At 43.1% G+C, this 23,745-nt stretch overlaps 3 protein-coding genes across 3 annotated transcripts in view; 2 read left to right on the plus strand and 1 right to left on the minus strand.

The window, feature by feature from the left end:
- LOC135344131 (scavenger receptor cysteine-rich domain superfamily protein-like) overlaps positions 1-23,745 on the plus strand; it is a gene marked incomplete in the record, with an annotated part of 804,697 nt that overhangs the window by 135,080 nt on the left and 645,872 nt on the right.
- Positions 1,779-20,851, plus strand: LOC135344079 (neuron navigator 2-like). The gene is made up of 25 exons (XM_064541165.1): positions 1,779-1,966; positions 7,653-7,770; positions 8,465-8,508; positions 9,633-9,705; positions 9,808-9,972; positions 10,157-10,363; positions 10,752-11,129; positions 11,326-11,436; positions 11,650-13,049; positions 13,238-13,349; positions 14,472-14,600; positions 14,814-14,983; positions 15,103-15,294; positions 15,528-15,664; positions 15,809-15,860; positions 15,932-16,013; positions 16,074-16,333; positions 16,434-16,602; positions 16,717-16,970; positions 17,134-17,180; positions 17,592-17,768; positions 18,080-18,172; positions 18,628-18,856; positions 19,077-19,209; positions 20,495-20,851. The coding sequence occupies exons 1-25, from the start codon at positions 1,916-1,918 to the stop codon at positions 20,563-20,565; spliced, it is 4,854 nt and encodes a 1,617-aa protein (XP_064397235.1). The 5' UTR covers positions 1,779-1,915; the 3' UTR covers positions 20,566-20,851.
- LOC135344162 (uncharacterized) lies at positions 20,927-23,123 on the minus strand. The gene is made up of 4 exons (XM_064541297.1): positions 23,034-23,123; positions 22,736-22,793; positions 22,658-22,694; positions 20,927-22,475 (listed from the first exon to the last, which is right to left on the minus strand). Exons 1-4 carry the CDS (start codon positions 23,045-23,047, stop codon positions 21,358-21,360), a joined length of 1,227 nt encoding a protein of 408 aa, XP_064397367.1. The 5' UTR covers positions 23,048-23,123; the 3' UTR covers positions 20,927-21,357.

Genomic DNA, 23,745 nt, shown 5'->3' on the forward strand with positions numbered 1-23,745 from the left:
TATGACGGTTATCTGCGATTCCCAATTAGAATGACGATTGAGTTTCATGTTTTTAAGAAAACTACAAATGACAGTCGTTTGATTACATTCTGCTTTGATGATAGCACACCACCTGCGTACACTTCACGCATGTCGGAGGGAATAAGTTGGCGAAACAGACGTAGATCAAGACCTATAAGAGATGTGCTTTTGCTTAGAGAAGGTGAAAGACATTTGTACAGCATTGATGGTTGTCTTACTTTCAAGATCACAAATGTTGAAACATTATACAATAGCTACATGTGATATTATATATACACTGACTCCTACTGCAAACATTGTTAGCCTATGATCATTAGTGGCTTAATATTTATCTTGATATTGTTGTTCATTGAATTACTACTACCATGTTACAATGTCATGTGGATACTCTCTTTCTCTGGCTCTGCCGGTACAATTATATATTATATTATATACTGCTAGATTGTTGATTGCACCATAGCTAGGTAGTATAGAGGTTCTGTGATTGCATTGACTGTTGTTTTGTATTTCTTACCTGATATCAATCAATGATCAATCATCGGGCAGAGCTGCATGTCTGCATGCATAATAAGCGTTTCTGTGAGAAGCGATTTGTCCTCCAAATACTTGCATGGCCACACTTGCATGGGATTGACTTTGGTGTGTCCAGAGTGCGGCATGCATGGTGACTGTGACAAAGTTAACATACACAATTTTAAGGGTCATACAATATAGGCTTTACAGCCTCTCAATCCAGGTTGCACAGAACTGACCAATTAACATTATGAGGGAACGTCTATATATAGTGTTAACTTGATGCTCGTAGCATAAATTATAGGTGTCAAGAGAAATATAGGCATCAATTCAAATGATGTCAACTATTGGCTGAAGGTGAATATTCAAGTCAGCAATTAAGATAACATTGTCTTTTGTCAGGTGTGCCGTGTTTATTTCTACTTTATGTCAGGAATAATCAGATGTTTTATTAAAGAAGAGAATAATATATCAGGGCCTATAATCTGCTTGGTCGCGATCCCAGGCCGCACTTCCAAGGCCTGTGAAGGAGGCCAAAATGTTTCCACAATATACACACACTGACAATTAAAAACAAAGCGGTTGGACAGACTGCCCGGCTGCGTACAGGCAGCGGCTGCATACAGATTGCCCAGCTGCGTATACAGGCAGCGGTAAAGGCGGCAGACTGCACAAATTAAAGGTAGTAGACTACATAAATGTAGCAGAGGTAACGCTCGGTTTCCCAGCAGCGTACCCACTGCAGCTCAGGAGCCCAGGTATATACTAACCCACACGCTACGCGGGTGACTGCATCCAATATCCGTAAGTTTCAGGAAGTGTTCAATTACATGTTACCTGCCAACACAAGCACTGGGCTATTTGTAGCTGCCAAGAGTCTGATTCGTGCACTGTTTGATGCTATTAGCGTTTGATGCTATCAGCTTAATCAGCAGTGGACAGACAGCTGCACTTCTGGATGCCAGAGATACCTATATATAAATTATACGAGCTGACTGCATGATCACACTGCACTTGAATTACTTGTGTACTTGTGTAATTTTTGTTGCTCTTCAACTATGATAATTGTGTTCGCGCAAGTCTCGATTGAAAGCCGCCCGAAATGTGTAATTTTGGTCATGTGCCAAAGGAGGCAACCGGGCAACACCCACACACACGGAGCCCCACCTCCTAAAACTGATTAAAAGTTCAAAGGTTAGCCACGTGGAAATTAGGGAAATGATATCATCCTGCATAAGCTATCAAAACATCATCCATCAACAAAAGTACAAGTATAATTCCAGTCGATTTGAATATTAAGGTCAGTGTAGACGCAGCCCAAACTAGATCTAGTGTACGTCTGTGTGTGTGTGCAGACCTCAAGAAAGAGTGTTTGAGAACGATGTCCAAGATAGCTAAACCAGGAGGTGGGGGTCAGCAAGATCAGAAAAAGGTGAGAACTCATACTATACTGTACTAGTCTACTGCACTCTCTGTAACACACACACACTCTGCATTAGCATGCTAGCTAGCTACTACATGTATAGCAGGGGAGGGAGATCACTATCACTATCATGGCTTGTACAGATATCTCGTTAGTTTTACTCGTTTAGTTACAAGGTCTTCAATGCACATGCATCGTGGAACGATAGCTCATTAGACGTAACTAACTGGTTTCTGTTAAAGTAAGGTACTGTAATTGATGCTAGCTGTTGTAAGTATAGTTGACCATATAAACATGGAATGCTTGTGCAGCACTAGACACACACACACTCTCCTGAGTACTGTAGGTGCGAAGTGAACCCATTAGATCTATAGATGCAGTAATTAGTAACACTGGCTAGTTGGTTGGTAAACTGGTTTGTTGCTAATTGCAAGATTGTACAGTTAGTGGTCTAGCAGGTCTTGCAATGGTATCAGTTTTCCTGTGCTAATGGATCATTAGATGGGAACACTGCTAAGTGGATTAATACTGTGGTTTTGTGGTGAACAGTGTTTGCATGAATAATATCTGACCATGAATAACCTTCAGAGACTGGCACAGGATGTGGCCTCAATGTTCCCTCATCTGTTTCCTAGCAATACTTGTAACTCTGATAGGTCGTTAGCATTGATTATAACAAGCCCATTCATCTAACTTGTTGTCTGCAAAAAACCATTCTCTAAGAAAAATGTCACTGCCCTGTGTGTGTGGTGTGTGTGTGCATTACCACTATCCCATTGCATGTCCACGCGTAGGTACTTGTGCCGAGGTTCATTAAACATGTTACAATAAACAAATTTTTATCGCATTTAATTGAATTGATCTTATCTAATGGGCCACTGTTGTTGTGCTATTACCCATACAATGAAAAGTCTGTCAACACAACGTGTCATCACGTCAACTGTGTACTTTTAGCACTTGCAGTCTTGGAATGTCTTAAAAATCAGATAGGCCTACTTTCGTAGTAGTGAAAGCTAAGAGGTTATAGTCTCCATTTGTTTCGGCTAGGTTGAGAGCTGCTGTTGTTGTAGCATCAGATGTGTTTAGGATCGTGCAAGTCATGTTGTGAAAATGTGTAACATCTGTTGTTCCATAGTCAATAGCTAGTAGTGTTCGTGTAACCGGTAGCAACACCTTGTACAGGCAATGGTTTGCCCTAATATGATCTGTTCTGTATATTGTACAGTGCAATGACAACCTTCCCTTGTAGCATCTGTTCGAGAAGCATTCTAAATGTTGTCTGTTCTCTTGTGAGTGTCCAAGGCTAGGTAGGTGTTGATGACTGTTGTGTATAGAGTTGACCAATGCTTTAGTGTAATGGCATAATCATGACAAAACAAATAGAACAAGTGTAAATGGATAAGTGGTTGTCTGGAGTACACACATGTACTGTACATGTACTGCACATGTACTGTGCATGTGTGTCCCAATATAGCAGGCCTTATTAGTGTAATGCAGCTTGTGTCTAGGAAGCATATCACAGCAGAGAAAAATGGCTCAGAATTGCCAAGTTTGAATTTGTAATGGCCTTGTTGATTATTGTCCGTGCATTAGCTATTATTGATTGTGTTACATGTAGCGCACAATTCTTCCCTTGTTTCTGCATTTCCTGTGCACTAACCTCTCAAGGTTTTCACCCATTGTGTGTGTGTGTGTGTGTGTCGTTGCCTCATTCACCTGTCATCCTGTGTTGAAGCACTACCAGGGCACAGGTCATTGTAAGCTCTGGCTCTATTGACAGCAATAGCGTTACTCACGATTAAAGCATTGTATGGACATTATAGCATGCACAGATGTTGGATAGTTGCACCGAGGCTCTCCTTAGCAGTCCCTCCAGTATACTGCAAAGCTAAAAAAATTAGTGTGTGTGTGGTTGGTTGATGGATTGTCTGCTTCACTGTATTGAGTGTTTGATGTGGTAAGTACAGCATTCTTTGTACTCTGGTATCATTGTGCATGTGTGTGGTATCAGCTAGTGTGTGTCCCTCTCTAGGCTATGAATGGTACAGGGAACCTGCTAGTCCCTGTATCTGTATCAACCCACGCCCACACTCACACACACACACACACACGCCCACACACCTCGCTATGCTCAGTATCATATTCTGCAATATGAACACATTTGCCATCTCATCAATTGTGGGAATTATTATCTTGTTCGTCTAATTAATGGCATTGAAGTAACTACTGAACTTTATCCTCATTTCCCATCACCAAAAGATTAGTACAGACAATAGTCTAACGATGTGTGTGTCAGTGTTCTTGTCATGTGAAGTACTTGTCCCCATTGATGTCTGCCATGCCACCAGTGCCTGCCTGGCTAATGTGTGAGAGGGTGGGCTGGCCAAGTGCCTGCTGCCTGGCTAATGTGTGAGAGGGTGGGCTGGCCAAGTGCCTGCTGCCTGGCTAATGTGTGAGAGGGGGGGCTGGCCAAGTGCCTGCTGCCTGGCTAATGTGTGAGAGGGTGGGCTGGCCAAGTGCCTGCTCTGATTAGCTGCTGAATAGACTACTAATGTGTGCTGACCTTGAATAATTTAGCTCAGATTTCAAGCCATTTTTCACCTCCCCCCCCCCCCCCCACACACACCCACACACACCCACACTCTCTCTCCTAGTAATTGTTGATAGTAATTAGACCCTCTTTCCCATCCTAATTGAATAATATTGTATTCTAGGGTGTCAGTGTCTGGAAGCTGCTCTCAGTGTGTGTGCTTGTGTGTGTGTAGGTGTAGGGGTTCCATTGGCTGGAGGGTTTGCTTCCCATACATCTCCCTTTAAACTATCACCAAATGAAACCGTTTGACTTGCTTCTGAAAGCGAGCAACCTTTGAGTTTCTATAGTTACATCAAAATAAAAATAAAAGTTAAAATCTTAAACCAGTCCCTTTTATTTGATGTGTTTCATAAATCCCTGTTCATTTGCCACGCTAAAGTCGTGTGGTTCGTGACCTCCATGTGTTGATGTTAGCCAGTACGTGTATTAAAACCAACTATCTGCTTGTTATTGAAACTGGCTATACCGTATGTTGAGGCTGGTCATGTGACCCAGTGTACCGTGTGTTGAGGCTGGTCATATGACCCAGTGTACTGTATGTTGAGGCTAGTCATGTGACCCAGTGTACCGTATGTTGAGGCTAGTCATGTGACCCAGTGTACCGTGTGTTGAGGCTAGTCATGTGACCCAGTGCTCACGTTATATCTGTACATGTACATGCGTATGCGTACAGCTGTAATCACGTTACCTTATATGGATGGTGTCGAGTTATCACGTTGTGGGCCATTGTGAATGTGAGGGGAATATCATACAGCCTATAGCATCAATGCATGTAGCTGGACAGTGTGTGTAGCACCTGTCAGCAATGTCCCCTCTCAGTAGTGTGTGTGTGTGTGTGTGTGTGTGTGTGTGTGTGTGTGTGTGTGTGTGTGTGATGGCCGGGGTACTCCACATCTGTAGTGGACATATTGTCTCCACTGTGCTGGGATACATCAGCCACAGATATGCTGGCAATTACCAACCATGAGTATTGTAAGAGATGACCACAGATCTCCATATATTGCTCTTAACTCCAAGACAGTCCATTCCCTAATACACTCCCCTGCTCTACCCTCCCACCTTATAGACCAGGACAGCCATGCAGCTTGCCTTATACAGCCCTAGTTCTGCCTCCCTTGCTCTACCCTCCCACCTTATAGACCAGGACAGCCATGCAGCTTGCCTTATACAGCCCTAGTTCTGCCTCCCCTGCTCTACCCTCCCACCTTATAGACCAGGACAGCCATGCAGCTTGCCTTATACAGCCCTAGTTCTGCCTCCCCTGAGCTTACCCTCCCCCCACCTTATTGGCTGGGCACACATTAGGAGTACCTGCATCCCACACCAAGCTACATGCCAACCATGTATTGTACCACTTAGCTTTAATTGCCCGTAATAGAGCATCGGGTGGCCCACCAGTTTAGACTGTACGTAGAATAATTGTGGTGGTTTAAGTTTTCCAGTCATTACTGCTAAGTCTAAATCAATCGCTTTGTTTTAGAAAGAGTTTCAACTAACTCTAGTGGCACTTACTGCCTGCAGTGCTGTGTCTATCCTTATTCTGTAAAAACCTTTCATTGAACCATTAAAGTGTGATAGCTATAGCTAGCTGTGTGCTATAATGTTTGTGTGGCTATAATGCTCAGGTTACATAACTAGCCAGTGATTATAATTAATTTATCAGATACTTCTGTTCAGCCAAAAAACTTCCAATAATAATTATGACACTAACTGCTGTGTTGCTGTGTTGCTGTGTTGCTTTGATGTACAGTATCAGTGTACAGTCAGTATAGCACATCTCTTTGAAGCAGTGACTAGCCTCACTGGGGCGTAGCCAGCCTGGGGACCAGATGTGGTAATGTAGTAATTGCCTATTATAGCTTCTCTTGAAGATTTATTAAAGGTTTAGCTTTCAAGTGTATAGAGGACTGTGTTAGCAAGACTGATGGTTCTGCCCACACTGTCGGCCCAGTCAATCAGACCAATGTAACTGGTTCATACCTTATACGTAGTCATAGAACATGTGAGTAATTTGTAGCTAGTACACTTTTCTGAGGCTTTGTGAAGGAGGCTAACTAGTACACCCATGACAGTCCATCCTGCATGGGCAGATCCCAGTATATATACAGGATATTGGTCTAATCTAAATATTTGGTTAACTTGATGCCAATTCTTTGATGTGATGTACGCACCCGCACATGTCGTGATCTGCCCCTCCCCCTTATATTGCTTGTAATTTTTATGTACATCTTGTTAAAATCTTGTCCACTACAAGCCGTGGTGTGGGGGGGTCAGAGGGAGGCAGTCTCTACACCTTGTGTTTCATAACATCATTAAATCACTAATAACAGCGCAGGCGTGTGTGTGTATATATCTATATCTAGCAACAAATGACATATATCATTTGTACATTACATGTATTATAATTATGCTTTCTGTTTAATTTATATTGATATGTAGGTCTACATGTTCATAGTTGTGTTTTTATAATTATAGCCTTTTGTTAACAATGCTTGATGTACTGTTTTTAATTACACTGACTGTTGTTTCTGTTGGTGGCTTTTATAGAGTGTGTTGCCATGACTACCATCAGCTGACTGGACCATCTGTTCAATTAGCCTTGCTTGTATTATGGGCTATAATAGCCATTGTCCTAGCTAGTGTTCCCAGCTCGTGTTCCATCACCTGCATCCATTGCTCTGTGTGGTGTGGCCAAGGTGTTGTATGGTTGTCAGGGAAGTGTGTGTGGAGCTCCATTGTCAGTGGTCTTGCTAGTGTGTTCTTGTGCTGTATGGTCTTATAATAATTATATTATAAGACTATTAAAGTTGTTGTTAGGTACATGATGTGTTGATGGATGCACACTTGACAAGTTGTGTAATTACTGATTGATGTACAAGATAACAAGTGTTTTACAAGTGGCCGCTATAATTGAAGGAATAACATTTATAACTTTGGAGAGTAATAATTATGAGAATTTAGCCCATCCAACCAAAACATATCTATTGCAATATAATCACCACACGCTCTGCACGATAACCACTAGCTGACGGCCTCGCTGACAGTACCCTAGTCTAACATGCCCCCCCTCTCTAACCTTGATCCCTAACCCCCTTCCTGCAGATATATTTGGACTGGGCCAACCATTACCTTCGCAAGTCTGGTCAGAGTGACGTGGTGCTCGCTGATCTGAAGGACATCTCCGATGGCTACTATCTACCTAGAATCATACAAGCCGTCGGTAAGTTAGCCAGTACATATAATCATATACACAGCTAGATCATGGTCACGAGGTATATAACATCATTAATGGGCTTACTTGTGGAGACACCAACACATCATTAATGGGCTTACTTGCATGTGTTATAGTGACATGATCGTGAGCATGAGTGCCCAAAGCTCGAGGGTTAAGGGACACTAACACATAGATACCTCATGATGCACATGATCTACCAGCAGCATGACCACGCACTCTTCACTATAGAGCTAGCAGCATGACATCATTATGTATCCTCAAGCAATCTGTAGTTACAGGGAAGCATACAGTGTAGTTCCCTGCTATACACACCCGAGTGGGATCTATGTAATCAATGAACTCTTGATATAATCGATGTGTACATTTCCTGCGTACGTTGAAAGCGTTCATGTATTGCTGTGTTTGTGTTCTGAGACTGAGATAAACTGCCGGCCGCTATTGAAGCAACAGCTTCACTCGTTAATTGATTAGAGTTTTAGTTTTAAAGTTAGTTTTCCCAAAACACTCACTCACACACACACACACATGTACTAGCTTGCATAACGTTATTGGCTGTACTTGTGCATGATATGTAAATGTGCGTAATATTATGTAATGGGCCTTTAAATGTCTGGTAGCGCCTAACGACCCCACCCACACCACACACCACCCACACACACACACACACACACACACACAGTGAGCAACAAAGTACCAGGTGTACAAGATTCCACTGAAGACAAAGTAAGTCACTGTCGTAGCTGTTGCTATGGCTACATGTACATATGACATCACAAGGTGTTTATTAGGTGTCACTTCCTGGTAGTGTCTACTACACACACAACCTTTGAGTTGGTTTGTGGTTTTCCTTAGGTCAACAATCTCCTATCTAGAGCACATGCAAGGTTTCCTATCTTATCATGTGTCTACTAATTAGTGTTTTGTAGGAGGCCTGGAATCTTCAAAGTGGTGGGCTAGTATTCGATCTCAATCTCCATCTCAACACTAGCTGCCTCTTTTTAGCTGCAGTTGGAGTGCAGTGCACTTGCAACAGAGAATTGCCAAACAGCAAAACCACACTTATTAGACAATAAGCCTAAACTGTATGTATGCATGACTAAGAGGTGTAATGACTAGGGACAGAACAGGTGTGGCCTTGTGGTTAGGGTGGTGGCTTAGTAGATTAGATGATAGATAAGGCGTGGGTTTGATTCCCTCTTTGGGGACTTTCTTATATTTCTTTACAAAACAGTTAGTAATTGCTCTAAATTTTGAAGTCATCATACTCCTTCTCAAGTACATACAAGTTGGGGCGTCGCCTGGTTTCTGTGAAATTCGTTTCACGGAAACTGGGCGACGGACGACCCAACTTACCCTTTTTGCACATCCTGGCCACCAAATATTGCTGCATGTACTGTATAGTTGTTTGTCAGCTGATCTGAGGTGATAATATAATATATTATTAATAGTAGTATTATTGCAATGTGCCGGCCCTTAGCTCTGTGTCATGTGATATCATCCACAACAGCTGCACGCTATTACCTGACAGGGAGTTGATGGTGTATGCTATTACCTGACAGTATGTATACAGGGAGCACGTTAGTTGGCAAACAGTCACACTGGTGAATGCACCACTCCCTCCCTTATATGAGCTAATAGCTGCTTTGAACTACACAAACAAGATTACAGATTTATTGACAGGAAAACATGTTTTTTAATGTGGTGGTATTTATATGGGTTCCCGACCCTTAGTGGTCGTTTAGGATGTATTTCAGTTGCCATTGTTACATACACACATCACACCCACACACACACACACACTAAACACCACTCCACACACACATTACACCCACTCCACACACACACAGGCTAAGAACATCGATGCTTGTGTCAAGTACATGAAGGAGGTCGGTGTGAACTGCTCCACTTTCAAGGCAAACGGTTAGTTCAACAATTTACAATCCTCTCCACTGCTAAAATACTAACTGTTGATCGTTATATTCTACAGTTATATAACCTGTACTATACCACACCCACCTGCAGATATAGCGGAGGGGAACATGAAGTCCATCCTCTCAATGTTCTACAACCTCTCACAACTCAAGAAACCCGCTAAAACCAGTTCAACCAGTTCTGAGGCCCCTCCCACCAGCCGAATAGCACGACCAGTGTCACCTGGCCTCAAGGTATCCCATGGAACCACTAACGGTGAGTTTAGAGTCAGTGACAGATAGACCGTTACGGGATAAAAGACAAAAGCATGGTCTTTAGTGATTTTGATAAGTTACTACTTCCCTTACAAATCAAAAGGATGCATTTTGTAGCTCTTTGAAAGGCCTATCAAATGTGGCTCAAATCTCCCCATTTTAATTCTATTTCTCTTGCTTTGTAGCCGCCACGCCTCTCTCCAAGACCTCATCCCTCCCAGCGGGCGTAACCAATGGCAACACATCGAGCCCTGCTATTGGTCGGAGGACAGCGGGCAGTTCCATCCTCACCACGACCACGTATGACCGACCATACAGTCAGCGCAGGGTGCCCTACAAGCAAGTGATACTTGGGGAGGCCGGGGAGAAACCAGTCATACTCGAGAATGAAGGTACATGTCTGTGTTACAGTGTATTGTATACTGGTTAAATAGTATGGGCCGAGTTAGGATTACCCAATCTCTAAAGATGTATTTTAAAGTAGTCTGCAATGGGAGCCATAATATGTATGCAACGTACAATGTCAATGCTTCACCTGCCTATAGCAGTGGGCGTTAGATACCCTCCAAGTTAATTGCTCACTAAACATTTAGGTATGTAAACAACCGTTGAATTAAGCATCTACAATATGCATTTATTAGTTGTAAAACTGGACAGTCCTAACTCAAGTTAGGGACACTCAAAGTTAGCTATAGTTGCATGTCCATAATCATATTAATAGTGCTGTCTCCATGGTAATAATTATATAGTGTGTCTCGTCATCTTTTACTACCTCCACAGAGGCAACATCGCCGTCAGTAGAAACCAAGCCCGTTACCAATGGTTACCACTCGTCTAGCGGAGAATTCGAAGTGAAAACGGAGTCAAAATCTGATACATGTACCAAAGAATCGAAATCTCAAATAGAACATTCGAAATCAAAACTGTCGCGGCTTAGTAAACCTAAAGAGTCTAAATTAGTGGCCCCTGGTTCGACCAATCAGATCAAGGAACAGCCGCAGGAAGGCAAGCAACAAGTTCGCTCCAAGACATTACCTCATCCGAGCAAGTTACAGGCAGTGGGCGTGGTTAAGAGGCCGGAGCAGGGGGGCGTGGCACACCAAGGGGGCTCAGCGGAGGATATAGTTCCCAGGCCACAGAGCAGACTCAAGTTCCCAGGTATTGTATTAATAATAGCTTGCATTGAGGTGACATGTTTCACCGTTTCAATAATAAAAGTTTTAAAGTGAATGACGCTGCTATTGATTGTCACACAGTACTAGAAGCCTACAGTATTTAATATTTTGCGAGCTCATAACATTACACGTAGTCGTAGTACAATGGTGTTATAGCCCTCATTTTAACCCCTCCATAGCGAGTGGTCGGTCTACCCCCAGTGGTGGTCGTAGCACACCCTCTGGTAGGGGTAGTGGTCTCGTGAGACCATCCGGCAGTCGTCTCGAGAAGATGGGCTCCGAGGAGCCAGGTGAGTGGGCGTGTGTGCGATATCTGTATTCCTGATGTATTATTGACTGCTAATAATTATAAATATGCAACTAGTGTGTCCTGGAGTAACTGCAATAGAGCGTGGGGTTTTATAATCGGTAGTGATTCAACTATAATATCTAGCCAGCAAGTGGTTTAAGCTGCCTGCAGTGTGATGAGTTATCTAAAGACATGTCCCTATACCCCCCTGCAGTTAGAGAAGAGAGCAAGCTGAGACTCACTCGCAATGGCAGTGATGGTGCAACCAAGCGTCACAAGATCTCTCCTAGTATCACAAACGTCCCAGGAGTGGGTGTCATAGAAGCAGGCACACACTCATCACATACGCCCACAAAAACTCGCTTGCCAACGCCCGAGATGAACAGAAAACAACGAACGGAACTTGATCTATCCTCGAGCAGTGAACACACCACCACTGAGGGCAGGAGCTTGCCGGGTCTCAAGAAGCCATCCGGTGGATTGCGAAAACCATCAGGTGGTTTTGGATTCGGAGGGAAGCAGACCACGCCCACTAGTAACGATGCCACACCTCCTAATGACGGAACCGCACCCTCTGAAGGCGCTTCTGCTAAAAGAACGGCGACTGTTGAAAAGAAACCATCATTTTCTAAACTGAGTCGATTTGGAGTGCAGAACAAACTTACACCCCCCACACACTCATCACACCCCTCACACATCACACACATCACACAGGCGGCTGGAGGTAGCACCAGTAGTCTGGACAGCACTGATATCAAACTTGCCGTCTCGTCAAAACTTGATTCCGAAACTTCAAAGGGAAATTCGGAACCAGAAAAACCCGCTCAACTAGAAATTCCAGAATCTACGCAAAGTTCAACGCAGAGCTCGACCTCTGACCTTGTCAGCCCACCCCCGGGTACAGAATTCAAACTGATAACAAATAACGAAACTAAAGACAGTCACCCTCGCTACGGTCGTCGTATTAGCCCCGAGGGCATGTCACATGAAGAGGCCACAAGTCCGCACGATATCACCACCTCAACCAAAGAAACCAGCGAAGACTTGAACAGAAAAAATAAAGAGAAATCTGATTCTGAACTAATTGAAAAGACTGTTCAAGACGATACAAAAATGTCCAATTCCAAAGCCTCCAAGAAACTTAGCTTGCCCGAAACTGGCCAATCAGAATCACTCGAAAGCCCACTATTGGCGCAAAAACAAGGTCAAAGGTCAATACCCTCTGTGAAACACTCTGTACCCCCCACAAAGAACGAGGACCGAGGCTTTACCCAATCAGAGGTCAGAACTGGTCGTCAGGAGGAAATGACCTCTATAACCTCTAAGCAGCAACGTGCTCGTTCTCTTAGTCCCAAATCTTCTCACAGAATTATTCAAAGTTCAAGAATTGCTGTTAATTTCGATGGATCTAATTCATCAGTTTTCGATGCGAATCGCAGCGGAAGTTCTGAAGACATTCAACGGGTGAACGAGCGGAGTCCGCTGAAGAGCTCGTTAAGAGGGGGTGTGACCAGGGGTGTGGTCAACAAGCGTACCTCATCGAGTAGTTCCGGTGATAGTGCGTCCTCTTCACCATCACGTCCAAAGGTCGTTATATCTCCACGCTCCTCACAGGTTAGCGACATATTTACAGTGTACATGACATAAATGCAATTTTTCGTATAAACTGTCCACTAAGTTTAATTCTAAATATTCGAATAGTGACATCAAAGCTATTACGCATAAGGAGTTTTAATTGGATCATACGAAAATAACCCGCTATGCAGTATTGTTTTATGTACGTTTCAATTTTTTTCTCTCAGTTGGTGTACGATCCCAGCGAGACGAGACTGAATGGTTCCCATGGCAATCATATCACTAAGATGTCACCTGACCGTCCAATGTCATTTGCTGACACACTCTCCAGCGCTTCAAGTGAGCAACTTCAATAAGCAAAAATCCCAATAGTTCATAGTTAATGTGCCAATCTCAAAACTAGTAACTCTTTGTGCTACAAGATGGTGTGTTTTGATTTCTTTCGGGCCCAAATCTTCCATTTTTTCAAAATGGGAGGGAGCATACACTTCTAGAAATGTTATCCCCCCCTCCCCCCCGATAGAACCATGACTACAAGCCTCTAGTTTATATTGGTACGGTGACTATAATTATGTGTTACACGACAATTAGTGAAAGCTCTGCTTTTGTTTCCAGTTCCTAGCCACGCCCAGATACGATCAATATCAGACCTAGTTGGTGACGTGGCAGAGACACTCGGTCTACTAGTCGTGCACTTGTTCATGCAGGCAGGCAGGACACAATAAAAGAGCTTTGCATAGCGTATAGTTTGTGGGGTAATTCGTTCAATTCTGAGTAAAAAAATTCATTTGACTGTGTTACCGGTAAACCACGCCAACATTTTTGTAGGGGAAAATTTCGTAGAGGTCAGCTTGCCTACGAAAATTACCCGCTATACAGTAGCACATGGCAAGACCTCCAGGGTCAATACATCTGTATATTTAGAATGCTGTCTTTCGTAAATGATGCTAGCAATTAACCATAACTATATTCATAGACATATTTCTCATATTTGTGTTCCCACACACATCTCATGAGGGTCTTGCCTATAAAGCTTGGCTGGAAATTATAGATAGCATTGCTGTGGCATCACTCTAATATCAAAATTTTTGGGAGGCCTCCCCTAGCTAGTAGCCTGTAGATGCACAGCTGTATCTATAGGCTTATCAGGAGGCCTGATTGCAATGAACAAACAAATCCATTATAATTCATCACGCTGTCCAGCAGGGACTAGACCTGCCAGTGTGGGGGTGGAGCATCCTGTACTTTACTGCCTTTCTTCCTCGCCCTAAGGAGGCGTGATTATTGACATGTAATATGTATAGCGAAAAATAAATGCGGTCGCTTGTACAGCTCAGGATAGTGATGTTGAGGTTAATTTCGTAGTTTTATTTTCGTGTGATGCTCTTGAATACAATAATTTTCACCATATGAAAATAGCTCGCTATACGCTACCTCACACCCCCCACACCTTACACACAGGCGGCTCCTATCACAGTCAGCAGCTGGCCCCCCTCACACGTCACACTTCAGTCCGCAGCACCCTCAGCGAGAGACTCGACTATCAGGAGGAGGAGGAGTTCTTGCAGAGGGGGCTTCCCCCTAAGAATGGTGAGTGGGCGGGGTGTACTACATGTACGATCATAACGAAGATTAGTATACTTCTCCAAATTGGATTTTTTTCGATACCTAACTTGTTTTTAACTGTGACGGCTAGATTAGCATTGCTCTACACGTGTACTGTATGTATGACAAATATAGTGTTAACAAATTATTATCTTATCACCCCAGCCAGTATTACCATGCCTCCCTCCCTCCTTCCAGACAAGCCTAACTCCAACCCGGAGATTGAGCTTATAGGCACATTTGAGACTCAGTTGAGCTCCATGAAGGAAGACCTGGCCAGCAAGCAACAGATGCTGTCCATGTATGAGACCTCAATGGCAGACCTCAGCTCCAAGGTGCATCATCTCAAGAAAACACTCGACGAAAAGGTGAGGAGATTACTGACTAGTTTACTGAGGAGATTGGAACCTAGGCTGTGACTATACTAAAGAGATTAATTGCTGATTTTTAGCGTTTTCATTAGCTTAATATATTGGTTAACCCCCAGGACCGGGAGATACGTCAGCTCACGGATGAGAAGGACAGTGTGGTGATGCAACCTCATTGGTTCGATCTAGATGGACGGAGTCTCGCCAGTCGCGCTGCCTCTGTTAACGAGGTGTTGTCTGATGGCTGTCTGTCAGACTCAGCCATGGATAGCGGAGTGAAGGGAGGAAAGAAGAAGAAGAAGAGTTGGAAGGTGTGTGGGTGTGTGCGTGCGAACTATATTATTTTGTGTTCTGATTGTCCAATACAAAACTATAATTGCAATAGCTCTCTGAATTACCTTTCCATATTTGTCAGCACAAGCAAAGGCTATAGAATTCCGAATTCAGATGTTTTTGGGAGCTATGTTTGTAATTATATTCTAGCATGCAGTAGCTGATTGTTTGATGAGAGGTAATCACTTCACTACACTACACACATGTGCAGTTCTTCAAGAAGTCCAAAGGCAGCAAAGATAAGGATCATCTCTCTCCCTCAATGGACACAGAGTCCATCATGAGTGGTCGCTCCTCCTCCAGCAGGTTAGGGCTCCGGAGGACACTCTCTGCCAAGCGGAAGACACCGTGAGTGTGGGGTGTGTGTGGGAGTGGGTGTGGGAGTGTGTGTGTGCGTGCGTGTGTGTGTGTGTGTGTGTGTGTGTGTGTGTGTGTAACCTAGAAGGTCGTTTAGATCAGTACAACTTTCAATCTCTTTTTCACTTCATGCAGTGATCTGATGAGCATCTCCGAGTATGTGGGACCACGATATAGAGACCCTGATGTAAGTCACACATCACACACACACACACGCCCACTCACACACACACTCAACCCACACGCCCACTCACACAGACCAAGTCCACGTACACAATGGATGCTCGCAGTGAGTACGCTATGCCATTACCCATGATCTGGGCAGACGAGGCCATCACTGGTAGGTCATGTGACTATAATGTATTATGTACGGTGTCATGTGATGATTTTGTCTATGCAGTCTACATTGATGAAAGTCCTGGTGCAAAGGTCAAAGTTTACCTACAACCCGAACTTGATGAACCCATTCCCGTTGTCAACGACAGTGGTTTCTATGGTGGTGATGGTCTCAGTCGTCATAGCAGCAACAGCAGCGGTTTACATAGGGACAGTTGCAGCAGTGACATAGTAACAGAGGGCGGGCTCATTCTGGGTACGCTCAGTGTGGCCCCCGAGACTAGCTGGGTTACCATGGATACCAAGATCGGCAATATTTTCATGGTGAGTTAAAGTAAACATAATTTATTTATTGTAGTATAATAAAAAAACCAAAATTCTATAAAATTATTGTTTCACCCTGTGCCACGCCCCCCTCCTCCAGCACCACCTCAATGCTACGGACCAGGAAGGGTACCTCGGAATAACAGAAGACTCTATCTATTGCTATTTGATGGGAGACCAACGTAGAGCTATTGGAAATGCACTTCTTCCTTTGATGACCCCTTACCAGGCCATCTCAGAGAGCAGCGAAGTCAGGATACTAATGAGAGGTAATCAGGATATTCTAGTATACTATTATAGATGGCCTTGCATACTCATAAAAATTAAATAATATTTATACGTGGCACGTGTTGATGTTTTACATCGTGCTTCCGACCAATCAGGTTCAACGCAGGAGTCATGTGACTCGTTGGCCTACAAGACGCTCATGAATACTGAATCTTTACAAAGCTACATGAACATGCTCCAAGATACGCACTGGTTGGTTGTCATGGGAACAAAGGGAACTTGTAAAACCAGTTTGGCGACTGGTTTGGCACGTCACCTCTCGTTGTGTGTGGGTTGTGATGGTGTGGAGGAGACAGAAAGAGTGGGCGGGGAGATTGTGAGCTTCAACCTGGACAAGGACGGCATGGAGGTGGGTGTGGTCTGTTATATAGTCACTGCGCGGGGCTGCATGTAATGGGACGTGGGGTATCGAGATTTTGTCCCTAGTGATTATAATTAGTATGATGCTATAATTATGAATGCATATTCTAGTGACATTAGCAACTGTTACTATGTAACTCTGTATATCACAGAATGCTCTCAAGTACATCAAGAACGACCTGGTCAAGAGGACACAGCTGTAAGTAGCGGAGACACACCCACAAGCACGGGACCTACCATTAAAATAGTGCATCTTTCTTCAACTGCCATATATATAGTACCGTTGGTCTAAACGTTGATTTCCTGACTTTCTGATTAGAGGGAGGCCTTTTTTGGCCTGTTTCTGACAAAGTCTTTTTCTGAAATAGAAAACTAAACACCGATACAGCATATTCCACATTTGAGCATACCATTTAAACGGGGTCCTTCCAGACAATTAATATTTTTGTACCCTCAGAACTCTATATATAGTTACAGAGCCGATTTTAAAATGAAGAGATCATGCACACACACCCACACCACACACCCACACCACACACACACACCCACACCACACACACACACCCACACACACCTACACCACATATACACACCCACACCACACACACAGGCCCCTCCCACCTCCCATTCTCCTGTTGGAGGACATATACGAGTGTGCTCAGTTGGAACAGATATTTGTAGCAGCCACACCCCTTGCCCGGCGGCCCTACATCATTGCCACTCTGTGCTCTAGTGGGACCAGTAAGGGGATTCCCCTACACCAGCTACTCTTCCATCATCAAATAAGGTGAGTCCTCCCTCACTAGCTAACAGTGAGTGCCCGTAACAATTAATTTTGTGGCCCTGTGAAAGGCCTTATCTAGTGTAGATCAAAATATCGGGAAGAAGTGTGCATGTACCGTAGTAGCCTAGTTTAGTGTTTTCTTCAAACATTTCCTGTTTTGATAGCTAACTTTGAGTGCCTGTAACTTGAATTGAATTTGGTATTTCACAATAATAATGATGATAGGTCTATCTAATGGTGTGTTTAGATAGTGATTGCTTTCCGATATCTTCCACTCTTACTCCCACCTACTGTATACCCCCTCTGTGTTATAGGGTGGTGACCTGCAACCCATCGACTGAGCCTGTGGTAGGGATACTAGCAAGAACACTGCGCAAACAAGTCTACCAACTGAAGGCCACCACCAGGTAATGTACAGTGTAGTTAGCAATGCAATCATTAGTGTGTCCATAGTGTTGTAAGTCGTAGCTATTTTACATGTGACTAAAGAAATCATGGACACGGTCATCTATATGTGTAATAGCAAGAGTTTCTAATAAACTCTTGGTTGTAGTGTTTCAAAGGTCATGCACATGATCTAACTGACTTGTCACTTTCATGATCATTGTAGAGCTAGCAGCATTACAACATTTGTATCCTTGTTACCGGGAACTATAATAATAGCTCCTGCTAAAAACACTCAATACATAATTAATTTCTAATACCCCACCCCCTCCACACACACACACACACACACACACACACACACACACACACACACTCACACACACACACTCACTCACACACACACACTCACACACACACACACTCACACACACACACACACACACACACACACACACACACACACACACATGTACAGTGAGGTTGAGAGTGTGGCTGAACGACTAGTCAACTGGCTACCATACCTTCACGATCACCTCAATCAGTTCATCAACAAGTTCCACTCCAACAATGTTAACCTGGGCCCCCGGGTGTTCATGGGCTGCCCCCTCCATCAGTCCGCTAACGAGTTGGAGGCGTGGTTTCTGAACCTATGGAACTACTTCATCATCCCCTACCTCATGGGCACCATTATGGCCGGAATTGAGGTGTGTAGGGGTTAATAAATATGGCTATATAATTGAGGTGTGCAGGGGTTAATAAATATGGCTATATAATTGAGGTGTGCAGGGGTTAATAAATATGCCGGGCCATTATTAGGAATACATTTCCGAATTGATGCTTGTATACACACACACACACACACACTCTCCACCTCCACACATACGCCCACACTCACACTCCACCTCCACACATACGCCCACACAGACGTACACTGCTGACCCGCACATGATATGGACCGATGTGAGGGAGTGGGTCATCGAAATGTATCCATGGCAACCATCTATGAACATCAGCAAGCTACGCACACTCAACCCTGAAGACGTTGGCTGGAATCACGGTGAGTTATAGAGCTAGAGCTTGCAACTGGACTATCAGGAGCACATTACAGAAAGAGCGTTTAAGTCTACATTAGCCTCGATTCCAGGCCGATTAAAATACGGCCTGGTACCTATTGCAGGGGTGATAGTGCGCATGCGTTAGTTTATTCTTCAGAATAATTATGGTGAATCCCCTTTTTTCTTTCTCTCATCTATTTTCAATCTTTGTACATCAGCTTAGCTCTCTCTATTGCGTTGTTCCAGAAGGCTTTCACACTAGTCTGAAGCCAAAAGAGGCTCTTATCTACCTCTATAACGATACGTTGTATGGTCAGGATGTCTTACCTTGGATCTGTACAGGTTATGGGAAGTGTATGGTGCCTCAAACTGCTACTTGCGAAGACAACCCGGCTATAGGACTATCCTAGACGTAGATGAGAGCCTCTTCTGTCTTAAAACTAGTGTTCAAGCCTTCTAGACCAACGCAATAGACGGCATAAGCCACAGCTTCACAGAACTCAGTCATAGAGATAGGGTTTTACGGAACAATTCTTAGTAATTTCCTGTGTAATTTACTAAGGTTTTACGTTCGTAGTACGATTACCCATATTCTGGGTAATTTGAAGCGCATGCGCACTATCACCCCTGCAATAGGTACCAGGCCGTATTTTAATCGGCCTTGAATCGAGGCTAAGTCTACATGGGTTTGGAAATCACATCTCGTGTGTTTTCCTAAACGCCGCATTACCTTATGTAAAGTGTGTAAGTACTGTGTACATAAATTAAAACTGCGGTCAGCCTGTGAATATCATTATGAACAGATATTGTTCAGAAAGAGCTAGCTAGATCTTTGATGGATGTTGGTATACATCATGGGAGGGACTGTCATCGGTGAGGTACAGAAAGTTCTGAAATAGGAGCATATCCAGTAACTTTGTAAAGAGAAAGTTAGACTAACACATACAAGGCGTTTTGTTTTTGCAGTAGGGAGTCTTACTGGGGTTCTTAGAAGAGAGAGCTTACTACCATGCCTATAGTTAACTGATATGCGTTGGTAAATGTGCACCGTCAGCTCAATTAGCACTCGCTCGCAGACCCACTTAGCGGTTTTGCATATAAGGTCATGCTTTGCAAACATGCATGAGATGCGATTCCCGAGTTAAGACGCTCCTTCTGTAATGTGCTCCTGATGATTATATGATTACTTTCGGATGAATTGTTTAATTAATTTGGCATTAACATTCTGTTTTGAGTGCTCATTATTCATCTGATTATTGTTTCAACCTTTGTTACCTCCCCTTGTAGCGGTGAGACCTCAACAGAACCGGCTCATGATACTCAAGGATGAAGACACTCGCTCGCTACTGCACGCCTAACTCTCACTGATTGGTCGCTGGTAGTTATATATATATAGCTGCTACTGCACAGACCCACTCTCAATGTATGTACAGGTCGTGTGTGTGTGTGTGCACTTACTCTTTCACTGTTTGTATTAATTTTTGTATTATGTATTTGCAATGTACATTACACCGATAAAAATGCTTTTAATGGTGCATGCATTTTATACATGTGGTATATTGCCGTCCTTATTATTTTGCTGTTTCGACGTCACAAAGATTTTATATAGCAAACATTTCGCATGAAATAAGGTGAAAGAACAAATATTCAGTATTTTAACATCATTATGCAAAAACTTAATGTAATGATCTTTACCAAAAATGGATATTTAGGCGCCCAATTTATCTTTCTTAGCAGGGCCTAATGACGTCAGAACCACACCCCCTGCATAATGCCCAAGACATGTACTGCAATACTATGCCACACCTAGAATTCTCATTTACTCGATAAAATATATATAATCTCATGCATGTACGTATTAATTCCAATATCTGTTAGAGTAAATTGTACAAATGTATAACAGCAGACTGACTTATTCTGTCTCCTAGTGTTCATTTAAAGTCAGGAGCTCGAGTCAAGTCCATTTTTTCAGGGCCCACTGTTCAATTTGCGGGAGATCTTGATTAGCAAGAACCTCCTTTGATCCTTCATACTTTTGTTGCTGTACTCTGTTGGACGTAACACAAAATACACTCGAAGCGTCTTTAGTTTCAATGCATCTCTGACTGTGAACAGACCATCCTTTTTCAAATTATGTTTTCTGCTTATAGTTATTTGAAATGCAAAACCATATCTTCTCCATCAACCCATATAGAGTCGACAGATGGAAACGTCTTACTCTTCGGCAATAGGTATTTGGGTTTGTTGGTTTTTGTTTGGAAATTTTGGAGATCTTCAAACAAAACGAATTCGGGTTCTTTTAGCGTCAACGGCATTTCTTCCTCGCTCCCCAATTTTCGGGTTAAAAACTTTCCACCCTTTTTAAGTCGTCCGTGTGAGATTGCTTCAAACAGTTGTCCAACACAGGCATCACCTGATGCATAAGTGTTGATGAAATCGACTGCATGTACATAACAACTCATTTCTATTTTCTGCATAACATATTCCAATATGAACTCCGAGGCAAATGATGTATCGTATGAGGTGTAATCGCTGCTTACATCCATATGATATATTTTGTGGCCAATAGTTTCATCACCCCCAGATTTGAATGCTAGTTCGTATATTTTCACTTCTTTAATTGCATTAACTGCTCGGTGCAATACCGCTTGATCAAGGTCTTCATCAAGAATGTACCGAGGAATACCACCCCAAACACGGAACCTATCTGAAACATCCATATCAACTGGTGCGATCTTCTTGAGCTCGTCCACAGTCCATGTGGGCATGTATAAGCATTTGAGAGGTTTCTTTTGCTTCTGAAAGTTCTTATAGTTACTCTCTCTCGGTGAGGTGTAGACAATCGTTATTGCATTGGAAAGAAGAGTAGGCTCTTTTCCATTTGTTGAACAATCGTATAAAAATAAAGTACAGAAACTATACAAGGCCAAAGCCACGCTCTCATCACTAGATTGATAGCCGTCTTCATTGAAGACACATTTTATACCCAAGTTGGGGTTCTCATAGACAATGGCTGTATACGGTGACGTCGAAAGATTCTTTAGCGACATGATCAGCTCGAATAAAGAAAACCATGACTTGCCAATGCCAGGGTTTCCTGATATAATGATGTGTTTTCCTGCATACTGATGGTGTATTAAGTCATGTAGGATTTTATACGACTCTCGAACATAAATTTTAATTTCGCCGCCATATGGTAAATTGAGCGCAAGAAAACCATCATCGTTGATTTTGCTGGACCTCAAAGAATCATTGAAACGGTTAAATTCTAGATAAAGAAACGTACAGTAGGAGTGGGGTTATGCACAAGCTACTGCCTTTACTAATTACCTATGGTGCGTGTGTATGAGTGAGGTACAGTCTACATACTAATGACTTGGTACTGAGTCGACAGACTTTTACTTACATATTGTTGTTAGTTAGTTTTATAATCAGAATCAAGAAACTTACTTTGAGCAAACCTCAAGTTTTCTTCAGCTTGGTATTCCTGGAACATTAGATTATCATGAAATAAGTGTATCAACTTACAAGATCTGTCCTTTTCCTGGCCCACTTAGGAGGTGGAGGAGGAGGCATACCGTCATCACTGAAGGGGGGAAAAACGGTTACAAGTAGAATCTACTAGGCTTAGCTGGTGGATTCAATCACTTTCGGATGCTTTTATAGCCATATCAAAAATTACACTATTTTGAGGTTCAGATACTGAGTCATTCGAAATCACTCTAAAAATAAAGCACTAGATCTAGATCTATAACTTTGAAGTTTCCGTATAGCTATAGCGCATCCTAGAATCTACCAATGCTCAGACAGAGACAGTAAATCTAACCTTTGGGAGGACATCTGGAATCAGCTTTGGCCGGCCACCAAGAGGTATGTGCAGAGAAGAGCATAGCCTCGATTCCAGGCCGCATGGAAAACCTCTAGTGAGAGGGGCTGGGATCGAGGCTAAGAAGAGCAGAGAAGAAGACACAGAAATGACTTTTGTCTATGACGCGACGATGACCCCTGTGTTCGCGGTTTTCGCGGATTGAGCCTGTTTGAGCCTCCTGTACCGCGAACATTTATACCCACGAAACTTTATGAATAGTAGGCGTGTTCAGTATTATGGATTCGAGGCTAACGGTGTGGAGGTGCTGCATGTTGATGTGCTGCAAGTTGATGTGCGCATGCGCCAAAAGGCTGGAACTTAGACTACGAAAATAAAATCCGCGAAATCCTTCGTAGAGGTCCATCCGTGAAAATTTATACCCTCGAAATATACCCGCTATAGTATAGTATACAGTATGCTAACTTGAGTTCATGTCATTGACCCCTGCACTCCCTCCCATGCATGCATGCAGTTTACTGTTAGCTTTGCCAGGACCATTCAACAGTTCTCATACTCTATAATCTATGACTCTATAGAATACTCAAGATGGAACACGCTAACATTGGACACTCGTAGAATGGAGATAGAACAAATGAGGACTATAATCACTCTTTTGTTTGCATGTATAACGCCACTGTTAGTTGCATACTTGTTTCAGATCAACCTCCCT

This window comes from Halichondria panicea, chromosome 11 (genome assembly GCF_963675165.1).
Source record: "Halichondria panicea chromosome 11, odHalPani1.1, whole genome shotgun sequence".
Taxonomy (NCBI): Eukaryota; Metazoa; Porifera; class Demospongiae; order Suberitida; family Halichondriidae; genus Halichondria; species Halichondria panicea.

Excerpts from the sequence above, each read along its gene's own strand:
- LOC135344162 (XM_064541297.1), bottom strand. Across the intron at positions 22,695-22,735 it reads CCAGGAAAAGGACAGATCTT|GAATACCAAGCTGAAGAAAA; the intron begins GTAAGTTGATAC and ends CTAATGTTCCAG. Across the intron at positions 22,476-22,657 it reads AAACTTGAGGTTTGCTCAAA|AATTTAACCGTTTCAATGAT; the intron begins GTAAGTTTCTTG and ends TTCTTTATCTAG.
- LOC135344079 (XM_064541165.1), top strand. The coding sequence starts at position 1,916 with ATGTCCAAGATAGCTAAACCAGGAGGTGGGGGTCAGCAAGATCAGAAA. Across the intron at positions 1,967-7,652 it reads GTCAGCAAGATCAGAAAAAG|ATATATTTGGACTGGGCCAA; the intron begins GTGAGAACTCAT and ends CCCTTCCTGCAG. Across the intron at positions 15,861-15,931 it reads CACGATATAGAGACCCTGAT|ACCAAGTCCACGTACACAAT; the intron begins GTAAGTCACACA and ends CCACTCACACAG.